This window comes from Corvus moneduloides, chromosome 6 (genome assembly GCF_009650955.1).
Source record: "Corvus moneduloides isolate bCorMon1 chromosome 6, bCorMon1.pri, whole genome shotgun sequence".
Classification (NCBI taxonomy): Eukaryota; Metazoa; Chordata; class Aves; order Passeriformes; family Corvidae; genus Corvus; species Corvus moneduloides.
Window position 1 is genome coordinate 40502387 of NC_045481.1, and position 11571 is coordinate 40513957.

The following is an 11571-nucleotide window of genomic DNA, read 5'->3' on the forward strand; positions in this document are numbered from 1 at the left end:
CTCTGGTGCCATTATCTGGTCCTGTGATAGGCTTAGTCATCTCTGTGGAACCAAAAATGGCTTGTGGCTAAACAAGCACCCTTAGCTGTCCCCTGCTGAGGGGTTTCCAGCCACTGGGAGCTGGCAGAAGGGGGTTTTACCCCTCGCATGCTGACACAAAGAAGCCTGGAGGTCAACGCCGAAACCCCTCTGGAAGGCGGAACTCAAGTGCCCAGCACACAATGAAAACGGGGCTGAGCTCCTCACCCAAAAGGGGCTGTATCTTCCTGTCGCTGTTAAACAGGCACGCAGGCCAAGGCAAAGAAGAAAGAGAGGGGACTCTCCGTATGTGTTCCACACAGCTTTATTCCGGAAAAATGACAGGGACAAATAGACCCATTGGTAGGAGGGTCCAGGGGTCTTATAGTGGGTACAGAATAGGTGGGGAAAGGGATCTCAGCCAATGGGATAGAGACAGGTAGGCGGGGTTGACAGGAAGGGAACCAATAGGAACAACACATAGGCGGGACTCAGGGAAGGATCCAATGGGGCGTCGAGGAACAAGGAACTTTCTAGAACTGATACATATTAAAGCTGGGAAATGAATATACATGACTTCATGCATAAAACACAGAGGAGAAAACATTAACCTATCAGGGGAAAACATGCAAATAGCAGAACAAAGGAATCATGTGTTCTCGAAGTTACATGCCAAACGTGGGTTGCTGACCACCACGGCTGGTTGTCTGTGTTCTCCTCAGGAGACAGAGCAGCTGGAGCCACTTGCACTGCCAGACCCTGCCTGCCAGAACTGTACAGGGAAAGCTGCAATAGGAAGTACCAGTTCTTTCCTGGAAGCAGATTTGTCTCATCCACCTTTCTTGTGATTTAAGGCTGTAACGGAAGTCATTTTTGGAAGTGGAAATGTTAGGCTGGGGTACGAGTCTGTCCAAGACCTTTTCGTGCTCAAGACTGTGAAGACCATAAAATGATTTTTTAAAGTTTGGAGTTGTTCAGCCAAATAAGTAAAACCCATGATTATGTCAGTGGTATATTTAAGAGACAACCCTATGGCTGAATGAAGGGGGCTAAGGAGTCAGACCACGTTGACAGCGTGTTTGGCTGGAAGTGACTACTGGAAAAGAGAAATGGAAACTTGTTTTTTTAAATGAAGCTTTTTATTCAATTGTTTAATAATAACTTAACTGTGCAGACAAAAGGAGGGACACACCAGATGTCTAGAATTTTTACATTTGTATGGCTTGGGGAATAAACTTTTTCAGGAAGATGAAAACTTTGATTCTTAATAGAATTAAATTTCATACTGATCCAAGCCAGGATAGGAACAAAGTAGGAAACACATAATTGCAATATTCACAGAATAGGTTCTTCTTCATTAAGTCAGTTGTGGATGCTTGATCTTCTTTGTCTCCTCACTGTAAATGAAATGAGAGAATACTTAGCTTTCAGAGGTCTCTGAACAAACCATAGCATCTCTAAAATATGTACATGCTAAATCACATTTTATCTGGCAGCTAAGATTGCTTTATATTTGTGGACACATCAAAGTGGGATGGGGAGTTTTTTACTTTTCTTTCCTTCCATAGCAACAGTGGACAGAAATAGACACTACAAAGACACAATGCAAAATTGCTGGTTTGGTTTGGGTGTACAGTGAAGTTAGTGCATTTCAGTGGGTTCGTGCAAACTCTGTGTGCTTGTTCTTGTTCCATGGCAAATACAAGGCTGCATGGCACAGCTGAGCTTCCTTTCCCACCAACACAAGCTGCACCATTGCTGTAGGCTACACTCACATACAGGCATGCCTTTATTCCAGCTGGTACACACTATCTCTCAAGCCTGTGGTCACTTAATTGTTTTGTTGTGGCCTTAGCTCTTAATTAAGTGGGACTGAAGAAAATGTGTTCTAGCTGGATAGGTTCCAGGAATCCTGACCATGGAAATGCTGCCTCTCTTCTTGCCGTGGGGCTGGGTGACCTTGCCCACCATAGATCTATCTCGCTCTCTGAACTGTGTGATTAAAAACTGCATCTTTTCCAGAGAAATGATATACTGAAATGCTGCATTACAATTTATTCTGTTTCTACTGTGCTAGTAACACTAGCAGTATCTTTAAATTGATTACCCTTTATTGGCATGTGCTTTGGACTGGCACATATCTGAGAGGGAAGGTGAACTGTGAATCACCTGGCTAACACCAATTTTCCTGAGTGTGGCCCCATCTGCATAAATGAATAAATGTTGTCAGTGTAGAGCTGACCCATTATGTCAAAAGCAAGGAAGGAAGTGATGACCCTCGTGGAGAGCAACTCTTCAGTGTTTCTCCTGAGTGAATAGGAAGGTTGATTTGACACAGACTATTTCCCTTGCCATTCTCCTTGTTCTCAGACTTACCAGCAGTAAAGGTGGCTTGGAAACCAGAAGCTGTATGGGCACCATCTGTGATGAACTCTACGAGCATAAGATTACTAGAAGCAACTATGTCATTGGGTATCTTTGATCCACAGGTCTTGTCCATTAGAACTGGAGAAGACTTGCTGGATCCATCATAAACTTTAACATAGTCACCCTGACAGCCTCTAGTTTTCTGCAGCTGAAAGGCTTGAAAGTGCAGGGAAACCTGGAAGGAAAAAGAAAATCAGCTTTTAATATATAAGTATACTTCTTTCAGGGAATGTCCCTTCAAACAGACAGAATCTAAACTGTAGCCAAGCATGGACTAACAGACTGGAACTGCTTACCCAGCTTTGCCTCTCTTCCCCTGGGGTTGCAGGATTCAGATCTAATCACTGAATGCTCCCATGCTCAGGGTGCTTTGTCATGATTTTGCAAACCTCAAGCCCAACATATGGCAGTTTTTCAAAATCACAACTCTGCATTGTCTTTGCCTATACCTGGCTTAAGCACTTGAGAAGTAGAGACTAGTCTGAAATTTCTCTCATGGAGAAGATCCCATCTGGCAACTGCTGTACAGACAAAGCACAAGATGCTTAACACAGAAAGAAGTTCAGCCATATTTCAAGATCACTATTAACCTGATTACCTTTCTGGATCGGGTTCGGAGGAGCCAGACACAGTTGGTATTATCTGAATAATTCTTTGGGTGGTTGGCAGATGTCAGTGACCCAGAAGGTCCATCAAGAATAGTGCTACAGCGACCTGGGGAAAAAATGCTTGCTTCAGCATCAGGATTGCAGAAGCTTTCAGTCATTCACAACTACAATCTCTTCAGAATGGACTGATCTCTGTTTTCTGATCTGTCAGCATTCATTTCAGAGTACTGGTACATCTTGACTAATATGAGGAATCATGTTGTCCTAATTTTCACATAATGCATCAAAGAGGAAAGTAAAGTAGTGCTTTGAAAAGTGTGACTTTTATTGATTACATCTGCCATTTAGCAAGAGATCTCTTTCTCCACCTCTATAAAGAGTGTGAGAGGTTTCAGTTCACTGCAGTTGGTGCCACTGTTTTCCACTGAGAAGGGAAAGTTAAGCGATGTCAGAAGAGTCAAGCACAAATATGATGCCTCTGCAATGCTTAAATTCTAAGCTTAGGAGGAGCACTTGCGGTGCAAGAGGTAATACTTTATTCATCAGGTTTTTTCTCTTTGATTGAATAAATTTCTGTGATTGTATACAAAAATTTCTTCTAGCAGAGGTTAAATATAAAGAGTTTAAACATACAAACTTAGAGTTAAACATGCAAACTTAGAATGACAAACTTATGAAAACTGAACAAGGCAACATGAAACTGTTCTAGTTCAAAGGAGCATACAACTGTTTTGGTTTGGCTCAGGTCTTAAATATCAGCTGCCGTGAGGAATGGTGATGTCTGGCTCTTTTGGGATTTATAATTGTCTGCTAAACTGCAAGAAACCAAATAATTCCATTGACGTTTACAATGTGGCAAGCAGTTAGCCCAGTTGCACAGCAGCCACTTATGTTAGTAGCAAATGTGCCTGATTTAATTTAGAGGCCATTTCAATTTTCTCACTAATCACAAAGTGCCTCCAGCTTCACCTTTGCATTTCCTCCCAGAGTAACCCTGGTGGGTACCAGGAATTTATGAGAACAGTCTCACAGTCTGATGAAAAACTGCTGTCTCTGCAACGTGCCCAAATCCGAGTTGAAGATAGTGGGGTGCCTTTGAGATACTTACTGCAGTTGTAAAGTTTGTTGATTTTGGCCACATCCAAGTTGCTCATCCCCTGTCTCTGTCCAATAGGTACTGATCCATCAGGAATGGGTACAATAGTTGCTTTCCCAGTGGTATTGGTGAATGTGTATCTGTAAAAACCCATGAGAAATTATGTTCTCTAAGCACCATAACTTCTTTCAGGATTCAATGGCATGCTTTGGAGGGAGAACAAGAACTGTACATAAGCTGTTGCTGTGACTAATAGTGCTCTTTAAATAGGTCTCATTGAGATGTCCAGCAGTAAGCAGAGTCAATGTCCAGATGCCCTTCTTTGATCCCAAGCCCAGCAGTGAAGTGGTCCCTAATAGGAAGCTAAGGGATAGTGAGTGTATCCCAGTCCTAGGGAGCAGCTTGTCTGAACTGACTCATGGTGCTTTTCTCAGAAGGTGAACGGGGGAAACCGGTAGTTAGGAGAGAGTTATGATAGAAACTAATTCTAATGTAAGATTTGAGTTCTGAAAATAGTAATGCCATGCTGCTACTTACGGGCCATAGTGCATTACTGAGGAGTAGTCATAGGGAAGACCCAGGTTATTGGAGTTTTCGAATTTCTTGAAGTCTGGTCTGTCAGCTGTAATATATGATATTGTACTTAGAGTATGCTTCCTACCTACTCCCTTCAGGGAAGAAAGGAGAATTGGGAGCAGTAGGACGTGTCTACACCACTTCCTACATTGAGGAGTTCAAAGTACTTACCAGGACTGATGTACTCCCACATGATCTTTACATGTTTATCTCTGTCACTTCGAGAGTGTTCATGCAAAAAGCCCAGAGCATGCTCCAGTTCATGCTGAATTACTCCTTTCCACATGCAGCCTCCTTTCATCACAGAGACAGTCTGTCCACCTCCTACTCTCCCATAATTGGACCAGCAGCTGAGAGAGGCATTGGACAACAACAGAAGACTTATGGAATTTTTATTGGTAGGCAGGCAAAGAGGCAGAGCAGAGAATCTTGCTTCACACCTCTTGTGGGAATGGAAGGATTCGTCATTCTCCACTATGATAGTCAGAGTGTACAGAGGCAAAAGTGACCATGGCTTATAAAAGAATGAAGAGTGTGATCATTGCTAAATCTTTCTGGAAGACTTTCATTAGCACAGAGGCTCCTGAATTCTGACTTTACCATTACTTTAACTCCCTTGAAATAACTTTTTTTTTTTCAAAATGCTAAACACTGTATCAGAGATGGAGCTAGGATGAATAACACTTTCAAGCTAACAAATGTTGAACAATTTTCTCATAGGTTCTAATTCTGAGCTTGATGGGCAACAGTGTGATTCAAAGAACTGTTTATTTCATAAGTTAAAATCAGTTTACTTGTGTAAATAGGACCTAGAGTAATCAATGTATGTTGTGCTCAAGTATGCATTATACCACACAGAAAATGTGAGTTTAGATATTCTTTCCACCTTAATGGTGCTTTTCCATGATTTGCATTACAGTGAGCTCCTGATGTACCTGATGAGCCCTTGCACTAATAAGGTATCCAAGGAGAATACCTTGGTGCTGTGATAAAACAAAAGCCTCTCTGAGGTCACACAGAATCAGTGTAGGAAAGGATTGAAAAACAGTGTAGAAATAACTTGTTAATTTATCATTCAACTCACCCATCAGCAGATCTAATACTGAGGTAGTCACGTTCTGCCTTGCGCTTCACAAAATTAATACAAGTAAGTGCTTCAAACTCTGCCATGGCATCATGAATCCCTTTTACATGACTCTCCTCTGGGGAAGAAAGGGTTAATTTAACATTAGCCTAGGTTCTTTCTTGTTTTTTTGCTCAGTACTGAATTTTGTTTAAGATTTTAACAACCTGGCATGAGATCCCCTTTATCCAGGTATTTGTCCAAATGTATTCAGGTGCCTCTTTTTTCAACTTAATTATAGTGGTGATTTTTGATGTATCTCCTTATTAGACACTTCGAGACAACTATAGGAAGCTGTTTTGCTGATGAAAAGCAGACCACTGAAGCCCCACTGTAATAGGCATAACCCTTATAAAGGCAGGTATTCTGACAGACACCATTAGAGGGAATGGTTATTGTAGTCTCCAAGAGACCAGTCCCAAAACATTATGGATGCAAAACTTCCCAATTAAATTTGATCTTTTTCTGGTTCAGGTAACTTAAAATTTATCTGTGCTTGCACAGCACAAGTAAAACCTTAGAATTGATTTATTCAACTGTTTGTGTGCTCACTAGATGTAAGTTTCTCTCTGAAGTGTATTGGATAAAATCCATTTTAAAAAAATTTTGAAATTTAAACCCACCATAAGTAGGATCCAACACATAGGGAATACGAACAATCCCATCACTGGACTGGGGCCAGTTGCAATGGCGACAGTTGATGGCACTGCGACTCCTTCGGGGAACTATGTCACCTTCCTGCAGGAACTGAGAGCTGTCTGGGGAGAGAGAAAGGGTGGAAACATCTGAACCATAGATTGCTGGACACTTGGAAAAACAAGCAGTCACAAGAGTAAGAACGATGTTTTACTTTGGTACTATTTAAACATCCATCATGTGACACTGAATGAATGGCATCAAATATCTCCCCAGGAAGGTGCTGGGAAAAAGCAAGAGGTGCCAATAAGGAAACCCAAGAAGGTGGGCAAACCAAAAAGAAGAGTGTTGTCAGGAGAAAACTGTAGGAATATTTGGTGTCTCTTTGTAAAGACTACTTCAAGTAAAGCTACTTGAATGTGTCTCTTTGTAAAGACTACTTCAAGTAAAGCTACTTGAATGACTCTTGGAGGAGAAAATGTGAGAAAGACAAGCTGATAGATCAGGGAATGTTTGGAAGGATGAGGGAAGAGGAAGTCTTGAGCAGGGAGCATGGAACTGACTGCAGTTTATCTAGGAGTCTGTACTGCAAAGCCATATGATGACTGAATGCAAGCGATGGATGCTTCATTCAAGAAAAAGGCAGTTAAATAACAAAGCATCCAAATAGCCACATTTTCTCTTTATGTCCAAAGAATGACAAAGATATTGAAAACTAAAGCTGAAGACACTGTCTGAATAGTTTTCAGTTGCCTCCACACCTTCAGTACTGACAGAATAGTTTTGAGATGCTATCAGGCAGACCACGCAATAATCCCAGTGGTATCTCTTACACGGTGGTGCCTAAGATGGGAAAACCATTTGCACAGATTGTGGTAAGACATTGTACCTCCCACATCACCCCCAAAGAGCAACAAAGACAGGCCCCTTATAGACAGGGATTTGGTGGCATTACCTTTGTTAACTTTCAGAATTTTGTCAAAAATATCTTCATCCTCCTCATCAGTCTCTGTAGGCAAAGGAGATTCTATGCAGAAATACAAGAGTATCACTTTCTCATTCCCAGGGAAAATATGAGTCCTGATTTTTAATCTGATGATGCAGGATTTTTCCAGTGATGCACGTAAAACGTACAGAGCCTATTTAGGGACTGGAGGGATGTTCACTCATGTAGGTGTTTGTTCAGTGACACAATCTTGAGAACCTCCCAGCTGTGGTTATTTTGGCATTAATCTAGTCCCAAGAGCCATTCTCCTTCAATTATTCCATTGTCTCCCCTTTTTTTTTTCCCTAGCCATCATAGTTTAAGTCTCAGATGGCAGAGTTTTACTTCCCTATGCACAACTCTCACTCAAATCCCCAACATAAGATACCAGAAGCAAAAATGGACGGAGAGCAGTCCTGCTACTTCTTACTGGACATGATGACCTCTTGAAAAACCCTCGAAACCAATGAAACTGGTATTCCTGTTCCATTGGTCAGACTGATGTCCCCAGCTAAGCCCAGCATCAGTGACTCCTAGGCCTAGCAAGCAAAACCAGCCAACTCTGCGTATTTTGCAACAAGTCTTGACATCAATAAAAAGCAGAAACACAGGACCTCTGTACTTCTTCGAACCTTTGGAAGTGACTTAATTCAGGACATTACTTAAGCAGAGCTATTTTTAGCAAAAGTACCAGCTGAGGCCAAGGCCAAGCAATTAGCAAAAACCAAGAGACTTTGCTTTGCATGAAACACTGTGGTGAGTGCATTCATTTAAAATTCCTCAAAAAGGTTAATTTGTGTTAAGCATGTGCTGTTTTCTGGAGTAACTGAGTAGATAACAATTAGTATATCCTCTCAAATGCATACTTGCAGATGGAGTAATACATACCATATATATCCTCTTGTGTAGTAACCTGCAAGAACAATACATTAGTATTATCTCACAATTTATAATATAACATTAAATTAAATAATATAACAAATAAATTATCAACAGCATCCAGGCTACCACTAGAAGTATCTTTCACCAATGCAGCTTTTATCTACTTTGCCATGTGTAAAGAAGTACCATGGGGTGGTAGATGTTCTTCTTTGGTACCTTGGCAAATAGGGATATCATAAAGGGAAATGCAATCTGAAGTGTGGAATAAGTTTCAGATACACTCTGAGGCGCTGTTGAGTGAAGAAGACTGTGCTGCACAGATGTAGCTACAGGTGGAGTACAAGAGTCCTGACCTTACTTTCCACAATGATGAACCCACAGTGATCAGAAGAGCTGAATTAGCTTTCCTTACCTCAGTAGGTTCTGTTGCTGCAAAAAAAAAAAAGAGAGACAAGCAAAAGGGACAAATTAGATTCTGAATGCAACTTCACAGTGTTCAGTAGGATGGACCTCCTCAGCTGTGGGAATGCCTTTGGCAGATCCCTTTGCATGGAGGGGAATGGAGCGCACTAGCTGATGCACAGGCAGAGAAATTAAAAAGATACTTAGTCAAACAGCTATGAAAATTCCTAGTAGATTGTGCTGAGAGACAGAATCCTGGTCATTTACCATCTAAGAATCAGCAAAGCATTTTATCAGCTTCAGTGTGGAAAAAGAAACACAAAAGAAACCAGTGACAAAAAAATGCTTTGTCCCCAGACTTCTCTGCAACAGGTGCAGGCTAACCAGTTCAACAATATCCTCTGGTTTCACAGTGTCAAAGAATAAAGTTATAACATGGGGTGGAGGCTATAATTTAGCATGAGGAAAATAATCTCAGCTTCAGTATGTAACTGACAGCAGCTTGGTATCGTTCTGGGTCCTAAGGTGCCTTTCTACTGTGATGCCCTCTGATTTTTACCAAATATCGGATTCTAGGCACAAACCAGATGTGAAAATCTGACCTGATGTATAAATTTCTATCTTCACTGTTATAATATCAAAAAACTTTAAAAATTGGAAGGACCTCCAGAGGTCATCAGTTTGTCTGCTTTCCCTAAGGCAGAAAGAGTTTTATCTAAATTATTCCTGCCCATAGTTTGTTTGACCTGTTCTTAAGTATGATGGATATGTTGCAAGCCTATCTGGCAATCTCTTCCAGTTTCCTAATAATTGCAGTCTTCCTTGTCAAGGTATGAAACAATTTTGTTTTTCCTATTCAACACTGAAACAGAGAACACTCATGTAAACAGTTATTATTTCCAAGCCCACCTATGCCCCAATTTTTGACCATATTCTTTTTCAATAAAATATATGCCAAGCTCTATCACACCTTGCAGCACCTTTCCCTTTTCATAGTTATTGCTCAAACACAGACTCTATCTAGCACCTGCAACAGAATTGCTTTTATTGAGCCAAAAATATTTCAGTCTGTGTTTTCAGACTGTTACTTCAGTTATATGGCAGTGGAAGTCCACTGTAATGATGGTGGTTTATTACAGAAAAGTTCAGTCAGTTCCCACCAGCTGCATCAGAGAGATCCATGGCATCTAAACACATTCTGCAGGGAGGCACATTTTTGAGATGGGTTGACCAGATTCAGAATTTATGCACCCAAGACGCACTAGATTAATTGAGTAGTCAAAGTCAGTGGAAATTAGGCTCCAGATTCCTAGGCACATAAAGCCTGCAACTTCTTTTTAAAACCGAAATGAGACACCAGAGAAGGCATCTGCCATCTCCTTGGTGAAATGAACATCTGGTGTGACAGGGCTTTCAAAATTATACAGCTCATTTTTCCCTTCACTGTAGATGCTGAAGGATGTCTCAAAAGGCACAAAAAGCAGTACCAATGATAAATTAAAACTCATTGTATGCATTTGTCCCAATAAACCTGCAACTTTGAGTCTGAGTACCTCGAACTTGAGCAAGCATGCCCCTTGGTCCCTTCTAAATTTACTGAGCAGTAATTTTACAACATCCCTTTTTTCCATGCCATAAATGACATTTCAATAGAAGAATTTGTCAATTTTCTTTTGTCACTTGCTTTGACTATGTCAAGCAAATTTTTCCAAGGTGTCATCTTCTTACACACATCACACCCAGCCTGTTAGTTTCCTGCTGTAAAGTCTGCCTACAGTTTTCTTTCCATTGACCTCTGAAGATCTGCAATTTTCTCCTCATATTTTGCAAGTTAACAAAAGCTGTTCAGCTGAGCCTGTTCCAAAGCAGAACAAAGCAAAGCTTTCTTTGATGCCTGACATCCCTTTCTCTTACAGCTGCAACGAGGTAGGCAAGGAGGCAAATGATTAGCAGTCTTATTATAACATTCAACTTAATGAAAAGGTATCAAGATGTCTAATTAAAATTTTATTTTCAAGCCTGTGAAAGCACATCTGAATTAACTTAATAAACCATACCCCAAAAGTCTGTGTAAAGCACATCTTTATGAAAACACATCTGCATTCAGCTCAATAACAAGTTATGAAACATAGCCTTTTTCAAAAGGCCTGTGTCAGTGCTTTCATATGCTCTAAAAACAAGTAAAAACCATCTATGTAATAAACAGTCAAGAAATAACAGTTGTTTTTAAAATACAGTATAAATCCTACTTACTTGCTGTGCTGTTTTCATAGTTCTCCTGCAAAACCAACAGGTAAAAGGCATTATTCTTCCATAGCTAACAAATGCAGCAACAATAGCATCAAAATAAGGATGAAAGGAGCAACTAAATTATTCGATTGCCCTTATTTATTATTATATTACTAATATATTCTTGCACGAAATTTATCAAAGTGGGCCTTCACGGCTTCAGTCCCAGAAGAACAGATCAGCTAGAAGATGGAGCACAGCTGTATGGAGCTGCTCTCACCTGGATAGGGAAGCCCAGAGCAGCGTGAAGCAGAAATGCAGCGAAGACCAGGAACCTCTTGAGATCCATTGTGCAGTGGGGACAGACCACCAGTGCGAGTCCTCACCTCTGCCCGCCCAGGAGCGCTGCGGCTAGATATACCAGCAGAGCCTGCTCTGCCTGGCCTGAGAACTCCTGCCCCAGCCAATGGGAATCTCAGCAGGAAGCGAACTTCTTTTGCTGCCTCAACAGCCAGTTTAGCCTCTGGGCATCTCCCGGTGCTGCGCTATCGCTGTCACCACCATCTGTAGCATCCCCAGGCCTCCCGCA

General features: G+C 41.2%; 1 protein-coding gene across 1 annotated transcript; it reads right to left on the reverse strand.

Annotated features, from left to right (window-relative positions):
• Positions 1 to 1138: 1138 nt before the first annotated feature.
• On the reverse strand, positions 1139 to 11544 carry LOC116446008 (astacin-like metalloendopeptidase). Its single transcript, XM_032113212.1, has 13 exons — positions 11263 to 11544; positions 11007 to 11031; positions 8764 to 8780; positions 8358 to 8382; positions 7440 to 7511; positions 6472 to 6606; positions 5810 to 5927; positions 4897 to 5075; positions 4687 to 4771; positions 4162 to 4289; positions 3044 to 3159; positions 2395 to 2620; positions 1139 to 1415 (listed from the first exon to the last, which is right to left on the reverse strand). Exons 1-13 carry the CDS (start codon positions 11329 to 11331, stop codon positions 1381 to 1383), a joined length of 1230 nt encoding a protein of 409 aa, XP_031969103.1. The 5' UTR covers positions 11332 to 11544; the 3' UTR covers positions 1139 to 1380.
• Between the last annotated feature and the right edge of the window lie 27 nt (positions 11545 to 11571).

What these genes read in the sequence shown, in the direction of transcription:
- LOC116446008 (XM_032113212.1), bottom strand. Translation starts at nt 11,331, where the DNA reads ATGGATCTCAAGAGGTTCCTGGTCTTCGCTGCATTTCTGCTTCACGCT. An exon ending in AGTATTAGATCTGCTGATGG is followed by an intron (nt 5,076 to 5,809) that starts GTGAGTTGAATG and finishes TGCCTCTCTCAG; the next exon opens with CTGCTGGTCCAATTATGGGA. An exon ending in CAACAAACTTTACAACTGCA is followed by an intron (nt 3,160 to 4,161) that starts GTAAGTATCTCA and finishes TTTTTTCCCCAG; the next exon opens with GTCGCTGTAGCACTATTCTT.